Below are 25039 nucleotides of genomic sequence, written 5' to 3'. Positions count from 1 at the left end.
TCAGGTTGCCCAGGGAGGTTGTGGATGCCCCCTCCCTGGAGGTGAGGTGTTCAAGACCAGGTTGAATGAGGAGCGATCTTATCTAGTGGAAAGTGTCCCTGGTCATGGTACGGAGGTTGGAACTAGATGATCTTTAAGGTCCCTTCCAAACCATTTCATGGATCTGAGAATACAAATAGAGAACATTAACTAAAAAATGGATACTGTCATAGGAAAAGTGCTTTTTTGAAAGGGCTAGTGTTGAAGTAAGCTGGTATTTGGCATTGTGTGAAAGGAGAAGACAGAAATAGTGTTTAAACTGTCCACTCTAGCCTTCTGATAGGGTGGTTCAAAAGTTACCTGTTTCTCAGGAGCATGACTTAGGGTAAAAGTAGGGGGACCAAAATGATTAGCTCATAGCACTATCTTGGCTCCATTTTGTAGTTCAGTTCTGGGCCCCACCCCAGTTTTTAGTAACTTTTTGAGGTTAGAAGTGAGGTCTGTTATTTTGAACTTATGAGAAATAAACCTTCTTGGGTTTAACACATAATGCTTCCAAGTTTCCTTCCTTCTTGAAGTAGTTTGGTACAAGGAACCATAAATTTTCAGATTCTATTTTTAAAGTTACTGAAAAGGGAGAAAAAGTAAATACAGCTATTTTTAGAATAGCTGGTAGGCAAAATTGCCTAATCCAGTTAGCAGGTTAAGTCTTTAATGAATAAAACTGTTGGTAATATTTAAAGGTCAGAAAGATTTTTAAATGGAAAGAGAAACTGGGAGACAGAACATTGGGAACCAGCAACACACACAAAAACCAACCAACTAAACCCAAACAAAAATCCAATAAACACAAATTTCATGTAACCCTATGAAGTAGTAAATGTGAAAGATGAGAATACTGACAATTTTTACACTAAATGATTGCATTCCATAAACATTTGTACATTTCAAAATGTTACTTCTGGCATGTGATTGTGACAAATTTTTGTCAGAAGCTATGACTTAGTAGATTATTGTTGCAAAATATGTAAGAAATAAAGAGAAAAGTAATTCTGAATCTGTTTTTAATTAACAAGATTAAGAAAACTGTAGCATGGGTAAAAGTTAAGGATTAGTCATTAAAGAGAATTTGTGCTGCAAATAAATGCAAGCAGTGTAGGGTGAGTTAGAATTCTATCTGGAAAGGGGAAACAGAAAAACAGTAGCAGAACCTAGAAGGGGTTGCCATTTAAGAAGAGTAGTATCTGGAAGGAGAGTAGCTGCAGAAAAAAAGGCACAAAAGAATATAGCTGTCTCCTAGAGAACTTGAATCTGATGCTAGGGATATAAGGAATATTACAGCCTAGAATGTAAATTCTTATTTAACTGTGATGTATTTATAAAGAATACCGTGTAGGGATAGATAAGGAGACTTGCTAACTGGTTTACACTACGTGCCAGATACCTGACCAGTGGTTAATTTTTTCACTCCAAATTGAAGAGGTCTGGCAGTATTGGAAAAATTGACTGCAGCTACCAAACCCAGAAGTGCAATCCTGCATTCAGAGGAGCTTTCTTTAGAAGGAAGCTGTTTTTAGGCCTGCTGTTGCCATTGTCTGTGTGACTAAATACCATATTCTTTTTAGGAAGTTCTGGAGCATATCTCCACACCTGCAATAATGTCACACTGCAGCAAGTGCCACACAGTCTCCATTGTTCCTGATGTGTTTCTTGTTTGCTCAAAGATCTGTATAGGATTCTGGTCAAGAAGGTTGTCAAGGGTTAGGCTGGACTTAGATCTGAAGAAGGGTAATGACAGAAAACAGGTGAAAGCAGAATGTGATTGGTTTCTACACCACTGGAATGATACCAGGAGTGAGTGAAGTCTTGGAAAACACAAATTAATAGTGAAAGATACTTTAAGGAACATGAACTATGAAGAGGCATAAGTGACGAACTGCAGACTGAAGTATGGGACTGGCTGCTGAGGCTTCACTCTCAGCCTTAGTATGTAGGTGTCGACATTTTAACTGAACATCAAATGTAACTAGTAGTTGCTTATATACTTTAATTCATGCCCTTTAGCAGTCTGGAAGCATTAATAAAAGGAAGGAGATTTGAGATGTGCCTTTGGGTCTGAGAGAATTCCTTGTCATGGAATCACTGGAAAAGACCTCCAAGGTTATTGAGTCCAACTATCAACTTAAGACCACCATAGTCATTAAACCTTGTCCATGCGTTTGTTGAATACTAGGATTATCCTAATGCAAAGTTGGTGGCATTGATAGGAAGCAGAGTAACTGCAGTAAATTGTCCCTTGATTTGCACAAGGATTTTTTGCTCGTCTGTGAGTAGTGGGGAGTCAGGGGCTGGTTTGCATGGTTTTGAGATGCTGAATAATTCTTGTGGTAAATTAAGTGCTGTTGCTGGAGTTTAAGGGTTTTGAGGCAGCCTTTGTGGGTTGGCTTGCATAATGCTTTATGCTGTGTAGTTTTGTTGTACTGATGTTCGTAATGGTTGTTGGTTTTCAGCTGAAAATGAGAGCAGGAGGAATGAGTGAATCCTCAAAATGGAAAAAGCAGAAGAGATCACCCAGGCCTCCTCGCCATGTAACTAAGGCATCTCCTGGAACAGAACAACCAGCAGCCAATGCTAGTAATGCTGCAGGTAAGCTGAAATCCGTTTCCACAGACCAGACTGCAGCTGTTCTAGAGCTTTTTTGGAAGCTGCCTTTAATTCCTCTTAACATGTTGTTTTGCATCAGATTTTTTTAATCTCAGTTATCAGTGAGTATAGCTGTAAAACTTAATGTAGCTTGTCAGGTCCAGGAGAAGGTTTGAAGGAGGTGGAATATGTATTGATGGAGGAAAGCATGGTCATGTGTTTAACATGATAGCAGTTTTCTGCCTTCAAGGTGCCTCACACGTTTATGGGGACCTAGAGAGATAGCTGAGGCTGTGGGCAGTGGAGGGGAGGAGTTGAAGGGTACAGCACAGATATGTGGAAGAGACTGAGAACAAGAACGCTTGACAAGAAGAGAGCTAAGGGGAATGGAGCTGAAGAAAAGGCTTCCTGCAGCAGGACATTGCTGTCTTAAGTGATATATTCTTTCCTATGTTCCTGAAGGATCTACCAAAGTGTGTGAAATTGGTGGTAATGAGGGAATAGCAAAGTGTGGCAGAACTGAGAGATATGCAGAAACCTAGGTATGAATGATGGGTGAGGGAATTCAGGTGTCTCACTAGAGTTGTAAAGACAGAAGGTGTGTGCCCATGATCCATAAAATTTGAATAGAAGTTTATATTCACTAAAGGCCAGGGAAATGTGGGATGCACTTACAACTGTTAAAGGGAGAACAGAGGCCTTGTTATGATTACAGGGCATGAAGAGTTTTGTGGGGAAAAAAGTAGAGGTAACAGCAGAAGTACCTGAAAAGGAATTGTGTATGGGAAACTAACAGATACACAATGAATCCTTCTTCACATGCTTTGATGCAGCCTGCAGAAGTGGTGTAGTATGTAATTAGTGCTGTAAGCTCAAGAATATAATTTTGGGGGCTTCCATATCCTATTGTTGTGTAGGAGTAGACTAAATAGTTACAACTGCAGTTAGCCTGCCCTCTGAATAAATGAGTCCATCTGGCTGCAAAGTATTTTGTGTCTTGTGCACTCTACATTTTGACAACTCAGACATAAACATTAACAGTGAAAGGAAGCAGAGAGGAAAACAGAAAGGAGCTGCATAAAATACACAGTTCTGACACTTTGTCACAGGAAACTATTCTGTGCAATGTAAGTGATTCCAAGTGTTATTTTTACACAACAGCGTGATTGTTGAAAACCAAGGAAACAGTAAATGTGGTCAAATTGCGTAGAACTCAGAACATCCACACAGATGAGAACCTACATAAATCACCATGGTATTTAAACTTTAAAGTAGATACTGAATTCTGTTAAACAGTATTATAAGTCCTGTAACATTTTAGGGAGAAAGTTGAATTGCATTACAAAGCGTTAACACTGACCTTGTACTAATGATTCATTTTAGGCCAAAATCCTGGTTTAGCAGGTGAAGACTGGTGGCCAGTCACTAGTGGTGTCCCTCAGGGGTCAGTGCTGGGCCCCATCCTCTTTAACATCTTCATAGATTATCTGGATGAGGGCATCGAGTCAGTCATCAGCAAGTTTGCAGATGACACTAAGCTGGGGGCAGATGTGACTGGGTTGGAGGGCAGAAGGGCTCTGCAGCGGGACCTTGACCGCCTGGACAGATGGGCAGAGGCCAATGGGATGGCGTTCAATAGCTCCAAGTGCATGGTGCTGCACTTTGGCCACAACAACCCCATGCAGAGATACAGGCTGGGGTCGGAGTGGCTGGAGAGCAGCCAAACAGAGAGGGATCTGGGGGTGCTGATTGATACCCGCCTGAACATGAGTCAGCAGTGTGCCCAGGTGGTCAAGAGAGCCAGTGGCATCCTGGCCTGCATCAGGAATGGTGTGGTCAGCAGGAGCAGGGAGGTCATTCTGCCCCTGGACTCTGCACTGGTTACACCACACCTTGAGTACTGTGTCCAGTTCTGGGCCCCCCAGTTTAGGAAGGACATTGAGATGCTTGAGCGTGTCCAGAGAAGGGCAACGAGGCTGGTGAGAGGCCTTGAGCACAAGCCCTATGAGGAGAGGCTGAGGGAGCTGGGATTGTTTAGCCTGGAGAAGAGGAGGCTCAGGGGTGACCTTATTGCTGTCTACAACTACCTGAGGGGTGGTTGTGGCCAGGAGGAGGTTGCTCTCTTCTCTCAGGTGGCCAGTGCCAGAATGAGAGGACATAGCCTCAGACTGCGCCAGGGGAAATTTAGGCTCGAGGTGAGGAGAAAGTTCTTCACTGAGAGAGTCATTGGACACTGGAATGGGCTGCCCGGGGAGGTGGTGGAGTCGCCGTCCCTGGGGCTGTTCAAGGCAAGATTGGACGTGGCACTTGGTGCCATGGTCTAGCCTTGAGCTCTGTGGTAAAGGGTTGGACTTGATGATCTGTGAGGTCTCTTCCAACCCTGATGATACTGTGATACTGTAATTGCAAAATGGATTGTATATTCCATTACATTTCTTAAAAAATCAAGTAATAATCTACTACTTGTTTAAGACACTTCCAAAATTCAGGTTAGAAATAAAATACCAGTGCAAAACCATACAAGTTTTTACATGTAAATTTATAACATAACTCTGGTTTGTGCCTTAACTACCATGCCCTGCAGTGCATCTTCTCTCTTAAAAATAATTTGGGTTACAGATTTTAAATTCTCAGAAGCATGAGAGTGGCATGTTTGTTTGTTTTTCTAAAGCAAAACTTAGATTCTTGGAGCATTATCTCATATTTAGAAATAGAGCAGTTAAGGATTATTACCGTTTCAGATCCATCTGAATCTATTGCAATTCCATTTTTTGAGGAAGAGTTAAAGAAATAGATCTTGCCTTACAGGCAAGTTAAAATTCTCACTTTGAAGGAATGACTGATTCTCAATGCACATCTTTAAAGTGGTTGTGCCAATTGTATCAAAGAGTAGAGTACACCTCTTTTCCCTGTTTTCAAAGTCCTTGCCTACAGAAACCCACTGCACCTTTAACTACCTTATTTGCTGAGTCTGTTAGATTCCAACTACGGTGTTTAATTTGTAGAACTGCTAGTATGTCACCTGGTCATCCATTTAATTCATTAATGCCTAGCAAAAGAGAGCTTAGTTTATCAATGTTCTCTATGTTAATGTGTAACTATCTGAGATAATTTGTAGTGTAAAGTAATGATCAAAGCAAATTCTGTTGCTATATTCAATGTATGATTTTTTTCTGAGGTATAGAATAGTACTGATCTGTTTGCTTGTGTTTCTCATCAGCAAGTGGAGTTACTTTCATAGATGCTCCTGCTCCCAGCTCTTCTGGAAGCTCAGAAAATGTTTCAGCTGTGGTTAGCCCTGCTACAGACAGTGGTTTGGAGTTGTCTTCACAGACTACCTCCAAGGAAGACCTCACAGACTTGGACCAAGTCACTTCTTTGGGACTTAATGCAGGAACACTTTCAAGTGAGGCCAGAGTCTCTGAAAGTCAGAATCAGCCTGAACTCCAGGTACATGGATGTAATTTATAAAGAAAAGTTCCAACTCCAGATATGGGTTCAATACAGTTACTCTTTTTCTGTCCCTCTTTCTAGACATAGAGTATATGTTCTATTTCAAGGCTTAGGGTCAGAATAAAACAATCTTTGCTGTAAATGATTTATAAATTCATAAACATAGATTCATTGTTTTCTCTTGAGACCATCCGCGTTACCTCAGAAATAATAACTGTGCCACACAATAATGCACCTACTAGCTAGCTGTATTCCTGCCAGTGGCATTAACCTTAACTAAAGCAGAAACATGGATGAAATCTGCAATACTCATTACCTTAATTTTACTTGAGTTTGTAGAAATTAATCTATTCGAATTTGTATGCATGTATTACTATTGTTGTGAAGTACAATGAACCTGAAATAAGGCCTTTATTAAGTTTTTCTCCTGCTATTTCCACTTTCCCTGCAATGATGGTGCTGTTGAGAAGGTGAATGAGAGCTGCAGGGAATCTTTCAGAGCTGCAGATATTTTGATGTGAGAAATGCTAAGAAGGGATATCTATTTCACATGCTGAAATGATGTACCATTTCAAACCAAAAATATGAGCAGAGTCTTAACCTCATGGGCAGGTTATAGGAGTATCTTTGAAGTAAAATCCTTAGTCTCATGACTTAGAGTTAGGTGAAATGGATAAGAACTAGATGGAAGTGAAAGGGCAGAGAGTGCTGTAGATTATCTAGAGGCACTATTCTAAGCTTTATTTTATTGCTCCCTTTGCATTAGTAACCTTTGTATTTTTAATAGTCCTAAAAGAATTGTGAAAAAATAACCCTTCCATTTAACTTGTCTAGTGCTTGTTAACTCTTGTTTTGCTTCTTTCATTCTTAAATGACTTGTATCAATGAAGAATGAAAGTCTGAGGGAGGAGAAGATCCAGTCAGCTTCTGTTGAGTCTATCCCTGAGGTCCTAGAGGAATGCACCTCTGTAGCAGAACATTCTGACTCTGCCTCAGTTCATGATATGGACTATGTAAATCCCCGAGGTGTACGTTTTACTCAGTCTTCCCAAAAAGAAGGTGAGAGTTGGGCAGTGTTTCTAGACTTTTCTTTTTTCCACTGTTCTTTTTCACTTTCTGCTGAGAAGGTGATAAGCTCCTTCCTACTCTTTAGTGGGTCTGTAACAGTTTCATTTGTAATGGTTGTTAGGCACCTGCAAAAGCGAAGTTAAGAGCAGTAATCTCTCTTTTTTTCTTTAGGAGCAGCACTACTCCCATATGGGCTACCGTGTATTAGAGAACTATTCCGCTTCCTTATCTCACTCACCAACCCTCATGACCGCCACAACTCTGAGGTGATGATTCACATGGGGTTGCAGCTGCTAACTGTTGCACTGGAGTCAGCATCTATTGCAAACTGCCAGTCCCTCTTGGGGCTTGTAAAGGAAGAGTTGTGCCGGCACCTATTTCAAGTGAGTCTGGCTTATGCTCATGTGGCATGCAGCAGTGGAGAGTCAGATCAAAGAATCTTTTGGAATTTAGTATTCTGAGTTTTGGCAGGTCTCAGTCTTCCACTGCATTGCAATGAGAATTATGAATTGCACCAGTGAAACAGTGTTGTTGCAAAGCTATTTTGCTATTTGTTGCCATGTGCTATTTTCTTCAGACCAGGACCAATAAGGATGAAGGTGATTTAAATTAACTGTTTCTGTGGAATACACTGTGCTTTGATATAATTGGCTTTGTGATAATTATGGATGTAATTTCCTAGTGTAATAGCAGGCAGAACCTTTGGTGTACCAAGCTATTAGTTGCAAAAGGGACATCTCAGGGGCAGGTCTTCTCCCAGGTTCCTTCTCCACCAAGCATCTGTGGGCTCAGCAGAAGAGAGAATTATTACCACACGGAGAAAGGACTTAAGTATATTCATCCTTGCTAGTTAAAATTGAGACTGGAGGTTGAAAAAGAGTTCATTTCTATGAGAGGCAGTGTGTGGATCTTGAGGGTGTTGCAGGAAGTGCTTGCAGAGGTACTGCTACTGAAAGCACATAATGGCTGGCTTTTGTAATTCTTAACATTTGGTTTTGTTTTTTGTGCAGTTGCTGAGTGTTGAGCGGCTCAATCTATATGCAGCCTCCCTCAGAGTGTGCTTTCTTCTCTTTGAGAGCATGAGAGAGCATTTGAAATTCCAGCTGGAAGTGAGTATTTTGAGTATCACTAAGTGGCTAGTAAAAGGTTTATTTGGCTTCCATTACATATAGCTCGGCAGTAAGATACATGTGAAATATCAATTCACTTTTGTGTAAATGACACAATGAGTTATAGGCAGGCCACGTAGACCTTTTCTTGTTGTGTGATGTCTTTGAAACTGGTGTGCTGTACTACCTGCCTTCATATTGTTATTTTAGAAAGGGAAATCCAGGTGCACTGAATAGTAGAACTATCTGAAACCTTTTTACAACCTCCTTCAGAATGAGACATCATTAAAGATGGAGTATCAAGTGGGAAAATGAAGCTTAAATCTATTTCTGTAGTCCTCAAAGCTATTCACTGTCCTGCTTTCTTTTTTCTTTTCTTAAACTGAGCTGCCATATGTTTCTGCCAGATGTACATCAAGAAACTGATGGAAATAATCACTGTGGAAAACCCAAAGATGCCCTATGAAATGAAGGAGATGGCTTTGGAAGCCATTGTTCAGCTGTGGAGGATTCCTAGTTTTGCGACTGAGCTGTACATTAACTACGACTGTGACTACTACTGCGCCAACCTCTTTGAGGAGCTCACCAAGCTGCTCTCCAAGGTGCTGAACAGAGGGAGGCTGGGTGGGGCAAGTCGCTCAGAACAAGAGTGAGCATAGATGCAGAATTTCCAAACGGGGAGTGGTCTAAAGATCTGGAATGAGTAGTCTGTAAAGATTAATAAAGCCATTTAACACTTGGAAGCAGAAGAGGAAAGAATAGCTATTGTGCTATAATAATGTCAGAGCAGATAAGCCACTGACTATACGCTAAAAAGCTTTGCGTGGAAAAAAATGAGGTGTTCTGTTGAATCCCTTAGGCTTCCCCAAACTGTTGGGGAAAATTTCTTCCCCTAAGTTAATGGGAAAGGCATGAAAGTTGACTAATACTTAACATTTTATTTCCCAGAATGCCTTCCCAGTTTCTGGACAGCTGTATACTGTCCATCTGCTGTCTCTGGAAGCGCTGCTGACAGTGATAGATAGCACTGAGGCACATTGCCAGGCCAAAGTGCTTAGTAACATACATCAGCAAGAGAAGGAAGCTGTCAAATCCAGCCCAGAAACCACAAACAGCACCAAAGAAACAAGTAGTGGTAAGACCCTTTTCTTTGATATTTCAATATTAAGCTTAGTCTTGTGCTAAACTTGCAGATTTTATTTTGGTAGCTAATGTCAGCAGCACTTTATATGTTTTCTGTTTTCCTGTTGCATATTTTATAGCTACACACTGATATTAAATACCTTGCTACTTGTAAAATTTACAGATATTAAAATGTGCCACTCACGTGAAGCTTTATACAAAGGTCGTGTCAAGTCCAGCCGTCACAACAGAAGGACACTGTGGAATTCATACAGAAAAAATTGAGTGTGCTGAGGAATCACAGTTCACAGGGGCACTTAATTTTGAATAAGCACACGCACAGTTTAGAGTCATCAGTTTATTGTTTCTCTGTTGCTAGCGTTTTGTGTGTGTGTGTTTTAACTTTGACGTTTTTTAATTTCTTCAGATAGTGAGAGAGTACTCAGCGAGGGACATTCTTCCACTGTAGTCCCTGACCCCGCAGGTGCACGTTCTCCCACCAGTGGATGCCTTGTGGCTGACCAGATGAAGGAGGGATCCATAGAATTGGAAGGAGGAAATGAAGCAGGTAATGATAGTCTCTGTGACACCTTGACACTCTTGAGAGCATCTATGCTGAGAATGGTCCTGAATGGCTGCACAGCCTTCAGATGTGTGGGAGGCTTGGCTGACACACCTGAAGGCTGTGTGGCCATTCAGTGAGACTTGGGCAGGCTGGAGAGCTAGGCAAAGAGGAACCTAATGAGGTTCAGCAAGGATAAGTGCAAAGTCCTGCACCTGGGAAGGAGTAATAAACTGTACCAGTACAGGCTGGGAGATGATCTGCTGAAAAACAGCCTTGGGGAGAGGGACCTGGGAGTGCTGGTGGACAACAAGCTATCCATGGGACTGCAATGTGCCCTTGTGGCCTGGAAGGCCAATGGGATCCTGGGGTGCATTAAAAGGAGTGTGACCAGCAGATCCAGGGAGGTTCTCCTTCCCCTTTACTCTGCCCTAGTGAGACTTCACCTGGAATATCGTGTTCAGTTTTGGGCTCCCCAGTTCAAGAGAGACAGGGATCTACTCAAAAGAATCCAATGGAGGGCCATGAAGATGATTAAGGGGCTGAAGCACTGCCCCATATGGAGAGGCTGAGGGACCTGGGGCTTTTTGGTCTGGTAAAGAGAAGACTTAAAAGGGGTCCAATCAATGTTTTTCAATATACGAGGGCTGGGTGTCAAGAGGGAGATGACAAACTCTTCTCAGTTGCACCCTGTGATAGGACAAGGTGTAATGGATATAAACTACAGCACAGGAAGTTCAACCTCAATGTGAGGAGGAACTTCTTTACTGTAAGGGTCATGGAGCACTGGAACAAGCTTCCCAGAGGGGTTCTGGAGTCTCCTTCTCTGGAGACTTTCAGGACCCATCTGAATGCGTTCCTGTGCAACCTGAGCTAAATTCTATGGTCCTGCTCTGGCAAGGGAGTTGGACTTGATCTATGGAGGTCCTTTCCAACCCCTAACATTCTGTGATCCTGTGATACTTGCTGACTGGTCCTGCACCTGTAGACCCCTGTGGTGAATATTTGTTCATTATGCGTGCTATGTGTGCTTACTGACTGTTGCATTTCTTCTGTGAGGGGATTAGATCTGCATTTCTTCTGTGAGGGGATTACTTTGAGGCAAAAATGTGTGAAATTCTTAAAAGTGCTTAGTATTTTTAAGGTAGTCTCAGGTTCTCCAGGGAATCATTAATACAGGTAGTCAGAATAGCCAAAGAATTAAATCTTGTGAATGTGTGGAATTGCCTATGACAAAAAGCTACTATGCTTTTATGCCAAGGAAAAAGTGGATGGTAGGAGTACAATAACTGAGTAGTAGGAGTGTGGCTATCAAATACAGGGCAGCACATTGTAGCAAGGCTCCATGACTGAAAGTTTTGATGGGACACCGTAGTGGGCTGAGTGCTGCTCTGGGGATAGGTTTGACAGTAATGATGCTTTGTCCTTCTAGCTGAGAAACATATCTCCAGGAAGCCTACTCGATTTTCCTGCATCCTTCCAAGCCCTCAGGAACTTATGCAGATTAAGAAAAAAAAGAAGGTATGATTTGGAATATACTGCAAGTGGATCATTGAGTGTTCTGCTTGTTTCCCATCCCACATGGGCTTTATATAACTCAGAAATGTTGAGTTCTAGTCCCTCCTGGTAGGAATTAAATAGCCACTGAAAAATCTGCTATGCTGCAGAGACAGCAGTCATTATTAGCTGTGCTGGTTTACTTGTCTTAAAAGTTGCAAGATGTTGTGGCACAATTTGTAAACTAGGTCCTGATTTCTGGGTGGGAAAGTTGCTGAATTTGCTTTGCCTTATAATGGAGATTATCAGGAACTTTCATCAAAAAGCACAGGTTCCCTACTCTTATCAAGGCTATAAATGGGGACTGTATCAAGAACAGAAATTAACAGTCTGGCCTGGTATTCTGATTTGTTTATTGCCCTGTTTACTTTGTCTCAAGGATAACTGAAAAGGTTGCCTTCATTGTGGCAAAGCCACAGATTGTCTAGGTGACTGTCTCTTTGAACCAAGTTATGGCCTAAACTTTGTACCATTCTCTGAGTGGTTCTGGTTTAGTTCCAGCGTTTACAAAGGTGCTGCATGCTGATGGCTTTGTATTTATCTGCTATCTTGTGTTCAGGTGTTGGCCTACAAGTTCACCTCCAGAGACAGCCAATGAACCTGATGGGTTACATGGGACTGTCTGGGGCTTTTTTTATGTTGGGTTTGTTTATTTTTTTTCATTCATGATGTTCTTTTTACAGATTCTTAGCTTTTTTGCATGACATATACATGAAGTAGTTAGGTTATTTAGGAAGAAAGAGACTACTAAATTTCAATATGAAAATGACAGATACTGTGTTTGAAATATCAAGGGCTATGGTAGTAGGAGCCAGCTGATGTCGTGGGAAAAGAAATTAATATCTTTGAATCACTCATTGGTGGTGAAAAAGGCTTTTGATTTGTGCTTGACTTCTCTTTCTTCAGTGTAGGTGTTTTTATTTTGCATGATTCTATAGGGAATAGTGCTCATCATGTTTGTTCATTAAAGAAAGTTTCAGGTGGTCTCAGAAAAAGAGCAGTGCCTTACACTACAGCAGAGGATGGAAGGATGTCCATGAATCCTGCTGGTTTGTCCAGAGAATGTCCTTTCCTGACCATAAATCTGCTAATGTTTTCATCTCAAGCACGTAAACAGGGCACACAGAACATTCAGCTTAAGTAATGTTGACCATGACATGACACCAGAACATTCTGCTTTCTTTAACCTCTGAAGTACTAAACATTGCCACAACTGGAAGGAAAAGAGATACATAAACCAAATTATACATCTAATGGAAAGTTTTCTTTGCTTCCAAAAGCAGTGGCCAGAAGCTCAGAAGCACAGGACTGATGTGATTATAAATGCAGTGCAAACTGCCAGCAGTCTGGTCTCCTTTCAGGTGGTCTTAAGAAATATAAGCAGTCCATAGAATACCCTAGGGCTTGGGTTACAGGGTTTGCAGCCAAAGAGAAATACTGCTAGAGTCATACAGTCCCTTCAGACATGTTATGCTGGTGCAGCACATGGTTATTACATTGTTATGTACTCACTGGCTCCTTGTGCGCTCCAGGCTATTTCAGAGTCTGTTTCACAGCATTTTGAGGATGCTCACAAAGGCAGGGGAAACAGAGAACAGAGGGCTGGTGGCTTCTGAGATACTGAGAAACTCAGGGGAGCTAGTAATCATGGTGGTCACGAATTTAGTTCACTAGGTCATCACCAGCAGTTTGATCGTGATAGGGAACTGACATTTATTCTGGTGCCTTTAGTAAAGTTCATACAGTTGTTTGTGCTTTTGGTTTTTCTGAACACCACCAAGCTCATTCAGTTAACCCTTTCTTAGGTGTTTTATTTTTCTGTGACGCTGGTCTAGTGTCCTAAAACAAGAATCACGGAAGGCACATAGGAGTTGACTTTGCTTCAAAACCAAAAATGCACATTCTCTTTCCAGCCTACCACCTTGTAATGCTGGAATGTTACATGTTCCTGGGACTGTGTCTCACTAGCAAAATTTTTTTCGGTTCTTAGTTTAAGCTTTTGTGGAACTTCTCCTTGCACCTGCTGAATAAGTGCCAAGGATTCTTGCTGCATGTCTTCTGGCAGTGAGGTAGAGTACCAGAGCCTGGGGCCAAAGGGGAAAGAAGAGGGCATGGAGCATTACCGCTGTTGTAACTGGCTAGAGGTGATCTTGCCCCATGTCTGAAGTTCCTAAGAAACCTTCCTCTGCTCTGTTCACATCTTGGAGCAGATGAGGTGTTTTAGTTAGCAAAGGTAATTGCTTGTTGAAATGTCAAAGCCTTTCAAAGATGGCAGCTCTGCTCGGTATAATTTGATAGCAAATCCTTGTGATAAATGCAGGTTTTCTGGCCTTGGTTAGCCTTCTTGCTGGATTATAGAGTGCAATGAGCTTGATAGCATTGAGGTTCATCTATTTTATACTTTGCTTTTGGTTCAATGCCAAGGACAATCTAAACTAAGAAATGAGCTTCAAGCTTGTAATTATCAAAATGTCTCCTTCAGCTCCTGATAACTGGCACAGAGCAGTTCAACCAAAAGCCAAAGAAAGGGATACAGTTTCTGCAGGAGAAGAACCTCCTTGCCACTCCTACTGACAACAATGAAGTGGCCAGGTGGCTACGGGAAAATCCTCGCCTGGACAAGAAGATGATTGGGGAATTTGTGAGTGACCGTAAGAACATAGACTTGCTGGAAAGCTTTGTTGGGTGAGTATCTTTCTGTCTCTCTTCAATCAGAAAGGAGTGGAAGTTCAAAGATTTCTCTGGTTTTAAAAAAAGCAGTAGAAGAGTAATCCCTGGAGGCACTGGATTTGTCTCGCTTGGTTCTCTGTGTACCACCATGCCTTAATTCTGTGCAACTCTTGCATATTGTAACACTTCAGGTACATATAAAAGTACAATACTTAAACTCCTTTAAGTCTATGTGAAGACTGGAGCGATGATTGCATACACCTATATTGCACCTATAGGATTGTTGACTCCGTTACTGTCTCTTGTCTATTCATCCTATATTTATTTTCTCCCAAATTTCCCCTCTTTACTGTCTGTTCTGTTTGAAATGTAGTACTCTGATGCTGAAGCAAACAAGATCATAGGCAGTAAGTTTATCCTATCTGTCCCATCCTGTTGCAGTTTCTCATTGTGGTTTTTTTTTATTCTTGCAGGACTTTCAGCTTCCAAGGTTTAAGGTTGGATGAAGCTTTAAGACTTTATCTAGAGGCCTTCAGATTACCAGGGGAGGCACCCGTAATCCAGAGACTGTTGGAAGCCTTCACTGAGCACTGGAGGGTGTGTAGTTGGTGGGCAGAAGGCTCACAACTATGTGTGTCAGTGTCAGATTAGACTGCCTGTGTAAGCATACTGTGCCCTGCAGGCAGCAGCTGTTGTTTTGTGGAGTATGGCAGTGACACGGATTTCCCATGTGCTTCTTGGAATTTGGAGCCAGAGCTTAGCATTTTTCTTTATCCAAGAGATGATTCAGTACCATGGGTAGGAAAATGGCTATTGTGGGTCACTGATATCACTGTTTCTGTAGAACTAATTTGTGCATATGTTTGCCTTTCAGAAATCAAATGGATCCCCATTTGCTAATAGTGATGCCTGCTTTGCCCTGGCCTACGCAGTCATTATGCTGAACACTGACCAGCACAACCATAATGTCCGCAAGCAGAATGTCCCAATGACTCTTGAGGTGGGTGTTACTGTTCTAGACACCTGTATTCCCTGGTTCTGATACTGTTGTAATATCTGGATTTATCTTGATGACATTTTTTGCCGCTGGCATTTGTCACTTGTTTACACAACAAGTTGATGTGCAGCACTGAGTTCAGTACAGCTGGAGAGGAGAGCTGTGGGCAAGAGGTAGTCTGAGGAAATAGGAGCTTAGGAGCCAACTTTCCAAGTTCATCAAGAGACTTCTGTGTGTGTGAGCAAAGTGTATTTTAAGACACAGTAAGAGTGAAAAGTTTGGTCTGCTGTGGGTTTATAGAGGATTCAAGTCTGTGAGTGTCTATGCAGTGGCGCAGACCTGTCATTCTGATGTTCCACCTGAATCAAGCATGTGTTAATGTGTCTCTGTTTTGTCCTTGTGAGCAGAGATGGGGGTTTGCTGCACACTACTGCTATTAAGAATAGCATTTGATCTTTGAACTTGGAGGCTGAATGTTGAAGAATGTAGGAAAATCTCCTTCTGGTTCCATGAGAAAAAAGTGGAGTACTGATCCTAGCCAAGCAGTTAAAGCTGGAGCTATTAGGAATAAATGTTGTAACTTTTAACAGGAATTTCGTAAGAACCTGAAAGGTGTGAATGGAGGCAAAGACTTTGAACAGGACATCTTGGAAGACATGTACCATGCCATCAAGTAAGAATCTACCTGTTGTTTCCTTGTATGTAGACAGCTACCTAGAGTTGTTTGGTCCATGACATCTCTGGAGGGTACAGGGAGAGAGAGAGACTATCCAGTCATGTGCCTTTTGCCTTCAGACCAACTTCCAGCTACATGTGGGGCTGTGGTAACAAGCCTGTGACAGTGAATGCCCTGGATTTGTATCTTTGAATTCTTGCCGTGGCATTTTAGTCCACGAAGTTAAAGCTAAAGTGAAAAAAAAAAACAAGAACAAACAAACCCCCAAACCAAAACACATTACTTCTATTAGTGAGCCAGACCAGCACACGTGAAATGCTGTATCTAAGAAGGCTTGATTCTCTAGATCATGCCTTTAGACTTATTTAGAAATGTAAGTGTAGTGCTGGAGATGGTATTTCATCCCCAGGACAGCACCAGTGCCTTGACATAACATGTCCAGGTCTTGATTTCACATGTTTGCTTTTGAGCTCTTCACAGGAGGCTACTGTCTGGGCCAATCTCTTCTGCCATCCTGAAGCTCTTGGCACTCTAACCAGTATTTGATGAGAATTCCTGGTGGCTGAGGCCCTTTTGTGCACAGACTAGCTCTGGGAAGGGAGCTTTAAAAATAGCTCTAAAGTCTAGCCTATCAGTAAATCCAGGCCCAGCCAATTCGAGTGTGAGAGAATTACATCTCCGAAGAGACAGGATATGTCTCTGACTCTCAGCTTGTTTCAGTATGCAGTGGCTTGGGCTGGAAGCAGGGCAGTGCAATTAGTTTGACCCTTCTCTGTTTTGGGCATTTTCTGGGAAGGTATGGGTGCTTCCTGTACTAAATATCTAGAAATTCTTCAAGAGGTAGCTCTGGCTTTCTAATAGAGAGCTGGGTTTGATTGATTTCTCTTCCCTGAGGGTATTTATAAAATTTTAAGTAGTTCCCTGAGAATGTCCTCATATCTTCCAGTAATCTGGTCCCTCTATCCCAGTCTATTCCCTTTTATCGTCCCTTCAGGAGATACTTCAGCTTTTTCAGTATATTCTATGAGTGAAACAATTGGTGTGTAATTTCAGTATCACTCCATCTCAGATTGCCCCAGTGTCATAGCTGAGATGGAGGAACTGTTGTTTGCCTTGTGTTATTAGAGGGGAAAAAAAAAACCAGACTGTGATCTGTACAAAGTAGTTCTCAGTTTTACTTTTGAGTACAGTTAATTTTCCGAGACTTTCCAAGTAAACTCATCACTTATTTCCCCTAATATTAATCGAATATGGGGTCTTAGAAAAAAATAAGCTCTTGGCTGCAATAATTTTCCTATGTAATCTCAGTTATGATTGCTCTTGTCAAAATGAGCGAAGAGTTTATTTCTTATGCATAAATAGGGTTTTTGTAGTTGTCATTAACACATGAAAATTGCTTCTCTGGCAACTGAAGCATGTTATTTTTTGATTGTTGCAGAAAGACCTCTGTTTTTCAGGTGGACTCAATCTGCTATTCTTAGTAGATTTTAGGCTGTTGTTCAATTAGTTGCTCATTTGCAGCAAGTTCTCTCTTGTGCTATGTTACCTATGTTTAGGGAATATGTATTTATAGTTGATATCTTTTAACCTGGAATTGCAAGTACTACTTGACATTAATTGCAATTGTATTATTGTATATCTTCCAAACAGTTAGGGTAAGAAGCTGTGATGGTCTGGTTATGAATCACTCATCATACATTTGGATTCTTGATTTGTCTTTAATTTGGTACTACTTGTTTTTTCTAATATTTTATTTTGGCATAATATGATTATTTGCATTATGCTTATACAAAGTACTTATACCCAGTGTTCACTGCAGTATAGTAACATTTTTTTTCAATTTTTTTTTTTATTTGGAGTAATGGGGTAAGTGGAGCACTCTAATAGGCTGAGAGGTGAAGCTATACTAGTGTACTGACCAAAATTTCCCCTCATTTAACTGCACTAAGTGTGGTGTTTTAACTTGTAGCATTGGGTAGCTGCTTCTTCAATGCTGTCCTTAACATGGCTGCTGTTAGGTGCTGCTGAGAGCCACCAGACCATATCCAGGATATAAAAGAGGAGCAGGGGAAGCATATAGGCCTAGGAAAATAGAATGTTTCATGAGGTGGCAAAATCACTCTAGGGAAGGTGTCATTTAGTTTCGCGGTCATGTATTTTCATGAAAGCACTGTGTAAATGTTAGATTTGGCCCAGAATGAAAAATTCACCCTTTCTGCCTTCCTCCCTTGTAGAAATGATGAGATAGTGATGCCAGAAGAACAGACAGGTCTGGTGAAGGAAAACTATATCTGGAATGTCCTGCTACATCGTGGTGCCACTGATGAGGGGATATTTCTCCATGTGCCTCCTGGAAGCTATGACCATGACCTCTTCACTATGACATGGGGGCCAACAATTGCAGCACTTTCTTATGTGTTTGACAAGAGCTTAGAAGAAACAATAATCCAGAAGGCTATCTCTGGTTTCAGGTAATTCTCGCACTCATGAAGACCCAGAAGAGTTACACTGTGGCTGTTTGGTCCTGTTACTCACTCAGGATATCACAGTGAATCTCTGGTGTCACTTTTTGTAGCAATTGAAGAGCATTTTATTGTGAACTATGGTTCTCTAGTTTTGTTTCCTCATTTGTATTGAACTATCCCACCTTGACCTCTTGGTTGCCACTCACTGTTTGGCTTGACTGCTATGTCGTAATAAAAGAAAGTGCCTAAAATATGTATTGTTAAGCTCCAACCGAGTTATATTTAAGACCTGGTGATACAGTTGTGCTGATTAGAAGTGAGGGGGAAAAGTCGCTCTTAACTTGCTCAGGGATGCTGGCAAAATCCCTGTAAATGAATAAAATCTCCATAGCTGTGGCTGAATGGGATGGGGCCTTTTTCTTTTCTACTTTTCTTTCCCAGATGATAGCAAGGTTCAAAAACCTTGCTATCTGTGAGAAGCTGTTTTGGGGTGATCTTTGGTCATGCTTAGTTTTGATTGAATGATACTTTGAGCATACTTCTAAAGCTCCGTTAATGTACTGCTATAGCCATGATCTCTTGGAAACTAGACCCACAATGCTACTGCCACTCTCAGCCACTCTTCAGTCAAGATAAGAGATTAGGTATTTTGGCTCAGGTGCAGTCTGTCTGTTTAGACTCACTTCTTTAAAGTGATCCTTGAATCATCACAGACTCTGTGAATGAGGATTAAGATTATTTGAGGAATAATAGTTGATTTTTATACATCAGCATTCATTGTAAGCTGGTGGGAAAAAAGATCTAGAAATTCAAAAGAGATGCTGTCTGATTTGTTGTCCTGTAGACAAATATGTCTGTGCTGACTTATTATAGTATTTTCTGTTTTCTTCCTTCCACAGGAAATGTGCCATGATTTCTGCTCACTATGGCCTTAGTGATGTGTTTGACAATCTCATAATTTCTCTCTGTAAATTTACAGCCCTCAGCAGTGAGGTAAGTTTGCAAGGAGGGAGAAGAAGCATGGTTTTTAGTATATCTTCCTCTGTTAAGCACTAATATTTGCTTATTCTGGTTATCACAGTGTCTGTATGTGTCTGTCAGCCTAGTTTTCTGGAGGAGGCAGTGAAAAGTGTGTTGTGAAGTAGGATTTCAGATACACAAATTTCCTCCTGTTCTCTCACAGAGCAGAATGCCATTAAGTGCCATTAAGTAGAAGAGTTTATTCCATCTACTTGATCTGAGGAGACTTAGATCTCCCTATGATCAAGACAGTGATCATCTGTGACCCCAAGAAAGTTTATGTATTTCAGCTGTTGAGTATTTAGTTACAGGGCTTGTGATGTGGTACTAAGATGGGCTGCTTTGTGAGCTGTTCTTCCAAAGTGTAGAGACTGTGCATCCACCCAGCATAAAAGGGTTAGAAAATAAAAATGCTTTGAATTATTAATTGCTATGTGGAGTCTGGTAATAAGGTCAGCTGTTAGCCACGCTTCTAGCAAACCCTAAAGACTAGTTTCATGGATTGTATTTTGATAATAAATTCAAGTTACAGAAGTTATTGCAAGCTTTTTTTCACCCAAATCTGTGTGTGTGTGTTTGTGACAGCACAAGCCTGTTTTTCCCCTGAGTGTGTGGCAAACAATGCTTTGTGCTAAGGAGAAGGCAAAAGCAACTCCTTTAAAGGGTTAGAACACACAAAGAATCTCACAGCATTGCTCTAAGAATGCAGAAGACCCACAGTCAGCAGGATAGAATTGCCATGCATACCAGAAGAGGAAACAAGATCATTCAGGACTGAAAACTTGGGAGTAAAAAGACCAAAACAGGTGGTTTTTTTCCAGTCCCTTGAAGGGATAGCAGAAAGGGTGTAGTCCTGAAAATTAATTTGGTTCATGGGGTTAGGCTGCATTGAAATTGGATTGTTTGAACTGCATGTTTTGTATCACTTGCATTCTGGCATTGGTGACAGAAAAACGTACTAGGCTGACTATTAAAAGACAAAAAAAAATCTCGAACTGTGAGGTTGCTTTAGATTCCCTCTTCTTTCACAGCTCACAACAGTAGAGATGAAATACTTGACACACTCCAGGCATACCAGACCTTGAGACTACCAGTAGATAACACAAGCAGAGGAATGTCTGCCATGAAACAAATGTTTGACACAGATTTCCGTAGTAGAAGTAACTAGACTAAGCCCTCAGAGGCACCAGCTCTTGCCAGCTGCATCCCATCTAGTTATGAGAGTGGAATCTGGAGCAGTCTGAGGTCTCTGTAAGTTAAGCAAGCTTGCCTTTAGGTGACGACATAGAATCGGGGACTTCTGGATTTGAGAAAGCTGTGAGTTCTTATCTTTGGCCAGATTCCAAGTACATCAATTACCTTCTGCTGTTCAAAATTCCTGTGAGCCTTGGAGACAGTAGTGGAATAGGACAACTGAATAAATACTTGAGAGTCTGGTGAAAAGGGAGAAGGAGGGCTCTCTTTAAGGGCTGAGGAGACAAAACAAAGAACAACTGTTGGAAAGCAAGGGAAGAACATCAAAGTGTCATTTAGCTGCTAGTCACTTCCCGGGTCAGATTGTCTTAGTCATCAGGCGTCCTCTCCAAGCACTGCAGTTGCTATGTGTGTCTGCTTTGGTAGAAAGAAGAGAAAGGGAGGGGACTCACACTGACTCAGTAGTAGCATCCAAACCCCCTGTATTTTTTTAATTGAGAAGCTGTGGCGGCTTGTCACAGTGTAAAACCAGGCATATTGCCCTTCGCACTCTGACACTTCAGAGATATATGTATTCATGTGGTTTCCCCATAGCAACAATGGCAGAAACAAACTGGTTGTCATGTTTCTGCCAGACTTCCAGCTTGGCACTTCTAATGGATTTCATTTCTAGATCAAAGACTGATTTTGAAAATAGTTTTGCCAACAGTCTGGCTGAAGCAAGACCTAGTTTTTTCTGAACTTCAGGTCTGAGATTGGAAGAGGCGCATTTTTCAGTCCACCTTATTGCCAGTCTTTCTCTCTCCTTTCTTGATGAATGAGTAAGTATGGATTTTGTCCACATAAGCAAGAGAGTAACAAAGCCCACTTCTTGTTAAAGGAACATTGTAGTGAGCTGAAGTAACTGCAGAAGCATGGAGCATGTTGGAGTGTGTGATAGTAGCTCACATGCTTGCTGAGTTGTTCCTTGTTTTGGCAGCATGGACTTGGTTCAAATGGACTTAGCACACTTTCTGTATTTTGAAAAGCTATAAGGGCATTGAACAGATTATAAGGAATCGTGATGCAGCAGCTCTTGGCAGAGATGTCTTGTCTTACCTTGAATCTTGCTGTTAAGTAATGGTAGGTGCAGCTTTGCAAGTCAGTACTGCTTTTGTCCAGTTTTCTTCTTTAAGAATGGAGTGGAGTAACCGCCACTTCTAGAGGAGATGTGTTGTAGAAAGCTTTGATCCTGGAGTGAGTTACTATAGCAGAATAAATTAATGCTAGTGAGGTTTCAGCAAGCACTTCCGAAATGCTCTGTATTGATGTTGGAAAGCTTACATCTAGGTGGTTCAGTGATCTGGCTTGTATCGGGTAAGCCGTCGTGTCCTTGTTTTTGTGCAGAGTGAATACGATCTGAGGAGGTACCCGAGCATTGTACACAGGATTGTTGTCTTTCCTGTAACCAGTTCTGAACAATCTGCCCTCATTTCTGTTGAAAAGAAAACATCTCTTGCTGACTGACTGCCACTCCCTCTTCTTTCCTGCAGTCTATTGAGAACTTGCCCACTGTTTTTGGAAGTAATCCCAAGGCCCATATTGCAGCAAAGACTGTGTTTCACTTGGCCCATCGCCATGGTGACATTCTGCGGGAGGGCTGGAAAAATATCATGGAGGCCATGCTACAGCTTTTCCGAGCAGAACTGCTGCCCAAGGCCATGGTGGAGGTAATAATAGCTGGGGGAAGGTGTTTTTTCATAGAATCAGTTGAAAGAGGAGGAGAGCTGTCTTGCAAAGGCCCAACTGATAAAGTCTGTGTAGAGCTAGAAAGGGTGTAGCTTTTGAGTTATGTGCCAGTTCCAGCCTCTTTGGTATAGTTGCCTTTTTTTCATTTTACTTCTTGTTGGCTTTAAGAAATTGCAGCATTCATCTTAATAGAACAGATTTTTTTCATATTGTGGAGAAGAGGAAAATACTTACAGGCACAAAATATTAGAGCACAGCATTGATATTGCCAGATGAGCATGATGTTTTTCTGAACAGGTGAGGGGTTGAAGAGCTGGGGTTGGTGGCTAACACATGGGTGGTTGGATGTAGTTCCTGAAACTTAGAGAGCTGGCAAATGATGGCTACAAAGCAGACAACTGATCCTGGAACATGTTTTGATCTGTCGTCCAGGTCGAAGACTTTGTGGATCCTAATGGCAAAATCTATCTGCAACGTGAGGAGACACCATCTAACCGGTGAGTGGTGTAGATGGCCTAGACAGTTGTCCTTCTACCAGAGCTGGAGAATAATAGGATTTCTCATTTTCTGACTGATGCTGGTGTCTTCTGGTTTGCAGTGGTGAATCTACAGTGCTGAGTTTTGTTAGTTGGCTCACCTTGAGTGGGACAGAGCAATCCAGTATGAGAGGGCCATCTACAGAGACACAGGAGGCAAAGCGAGCAGCTCTGGAATGCATAAAGGTAACATATGGACTGTTTGTCTGTCCCCTCATCAGTGTTATTGATGAAGATGTTGAACAGCACCGGACCCAGCACTGATCCTGGGGAACTCCACTAGTTACAGCTCTCCAGATGGACCTGGCACCATTGATCACAACTCTTGGATTTCTGTCTTGTAACCAGTTCCTAATCCACCTCACTGTCTGCTTTTCCATCCCACACTCCCTGAGCTTGCTCACTAGGATATCATGGGAGACAGTGTCAAAGGGCTTGCTAAGATCAAGGTAGACTACATCCACTACCCATTCAGTTTTGGCATCATAGAATGCTATCAGGTTAGTAAATCCATGCTGACTGCTCCTGATAATCTTCTCTTCCAAGTGCCTCAGTGTTTCAGGAGGATCTGTTTGTTTGCCTTTCCCATTCCCCACACACACACTTCTTTCCTCTCTCTTGCAGCAATGCGATCCTGAGAAGTTGATCACAGAAAGCAAATTCCTCCAACTTGAATCTCTCCAGGAGCTCATGAAGGTGAGAGAGATATTGTGCAAGGAATTGGACAAGTATGCTGTCATGCATATGTGCTGCAGATTTGCCTAGCTCCTATGTCCCCAGAACTGGCCTCATACCTATTTAGGATATGAAATCAATCATTACTTCATCTGTTCACATGTAACTTCTGTGCTGGCAGCCACAATTGTTTTAATAGCAGAGGAAGACATTAAATTATGTAATGCATTTTAATAGCCTTGAGCAGGTCACAGTGTTTGAAAATATATGTAGCTTTGTGTAGCATCATCAGCTTATGATTTTTCAACTTCTGGTATGCTGTGTGCCTGATGAGAACATTCTAAAAGGCCACTGTGGAGGGAAGAGCTGCACAGAATAATCAGTTGTGTGCCCCTAGGTAATGTGGTACCTATGTGTTTTGGGAGACATAATAAGGCTGGGCATGCTAGCCTTTGGACTAGAGAAGCTTATCTGCCTGGGTGAGGGTAGTTACTTCTCCGCTTCTTGTAGCGGTTTCTCAGGCTAGTATGGAGTTGGAGACCACTTCAGGGTGTGGAAAGAATCTGGCTGCTGCTCACTACTTTCAAAAGCAAATAGAGCACTTCAGTGCTTACAGGGATGTGCTGTGAGCTGCCAGTGTGTGTGCTAATTCTACTGCTCTTCAAGGTGCAAGTACCTTTACCTTCAGGCTGCTGGAATTGCGGTTCACTGGCTTCATCAATAGAGCATATGATACTGTTGAGACTTGTGCTGAAAAAAAAGGGAAAGGTTTATTTATCAAGGCTTACTGCAGAGGTTCAGAAATACTGAGTTTCACAGTAAAGATAAATGAGTAAACCATGAAGAACAATACTTAAAACAGCTGAAGCACAAGTTGCTGTTTGAATCACACAAAGACCCACATGGAGAAGCAACAACTTCGATCCAAGAAAGTATTTTGCTCTTAGTCCTATTATGTCAGGAATTCTCTCTTCAGTTGCAAGCTGATGGTTTGATACAAGTAGTTCCAATATTTATAGCAATTTCTAAGTATGTCTTGCTTTTTCTCTGCTTCTCTTATTTTTGGCAAGAAGCTGCTGGCTTTCAGAATTCTTCTCTACATGAGAGACTTCTTCAGAGCCTAACATCTTTTAAGTTCCTAGTGTATCTTGCATAATAAAATAACATAATTTTCCACATACTTAACATGACCTCTATACAGTGCATTTTTGTAGACTATGCATGTCCTCACCAGACAGCAAAGTGCAGTTTTGCCTAGACTCAAAGCATTCTGTTGGTCCTCACTTGTTGGTCTATCGTTTTCAGGGGCTTGTGACACACAAACATTTCCTGTCTTTTCTAGGCTCTAATCTCTGTGACTCCTGATGAGGATACATATGATGAAGAGGATGCTGCCTTCTGCTTGGAGATGCTTCTGAGGATTGTGCTAGAGAACAGGTATGACCTTGAAATATGTGAAGAGTCCCTCTTTGTGGCAGCTGTTGCCTGGGTCCAGGGAACAACTTCTGTATGTGTTTGGTTTGCCAGCTGAAGCAGCATGTGGCTGTAATTTCAAGGCTTAGCAATTCTAGTCTAGCATGTGCAA

General features: G+C 41.7%; 1 protein-coding gene across 5 annotated transcripts in view; it reads left to right on the top strand.

Moving 5' to 3' along the window:
- The window catches only part of GBF1 (golgi brefeldin A resistant guanine nucleotide exchange factor 1), a 108482-nt gene that overhangs the window by 74220 nt on the left and 9223 nt on the right, over positions 1-25039 (top strand). For all 5 annotated transcript variants that reach the window (XM_064144816.1, XM_064144819.1, XM_064144817.1 and 2 more), the window contains 20 exons: positions 2490-2625; positions 5843-6072; positions 6966-7134; positions 7315-7526; positions 8154-8252; positions 8660-8854; positions 9201-9387; positions 9802-9942; positions 11369-11457; positions 13976-14178; positions 14637-14760; positions 15038-15163; positions 15751-15833; positions 18071-18307; positions 19201-19294; positions 22048-22224; positions 22676-22740; positions 22842-22965; positions 23404-23475; positions 24797-24891. In XM_064144816.1, coding sequence (XP_064000886.1) covers positions 2490-2625; positions 5843-6072; positions 6966-7134; positions 7315-7526; positions 8154-8252; positions 8660-8854; positions 9201-9387; positions 9802-9942; positions 11369-11457; positions 13976-14178; positions 14637-14760; positions 15038-15163; positions 15751-15833; positions 18071-18307; positions 19201-19294; positions 22048-22224; positions 22676-22740; positions 22842-22965; positions 23404-23475; positions 24797-24891 — 2858 coding nt within the window. The remainder of the gene's footprint in view (positions 1-2489; positions 2626-5842; positions 6073-6965; positions 7135-7314; positions 7527-8153; positions 8253-8659; positions 8855-9200; positions 9388-9801; positions 9943-11368; positions 11458-13975; positions 14179-14636; positions 14761-15037; positions 15164-15750; positions 15834-18070; positions 18308-19200; positions 19295-22047; positions 22225-22675; positions 22741-22841; positions 22966-23403; positions 23476-24796; positions 24892-25039) is intronic.

Source organism: Pogoniulus pusillus, chromosome 6 (genome assembly GCF_015220805.1).
Source record: "Pogoniulus pusillus isolate bPogPus1 chromosome 6, bPogPus1.pri, whole genome shotgun sequence".
Taxonomy (NCBI): domain Eukaryota; kingdom Metazoa; phylum Chordata; class Aves; order Piciformes; family Lybiidae; genus Pogoniulus; species Pogoniulus pusillus.
This window is presented reverse-complemented; position numbering and strand designations above follow the sequence as displayed.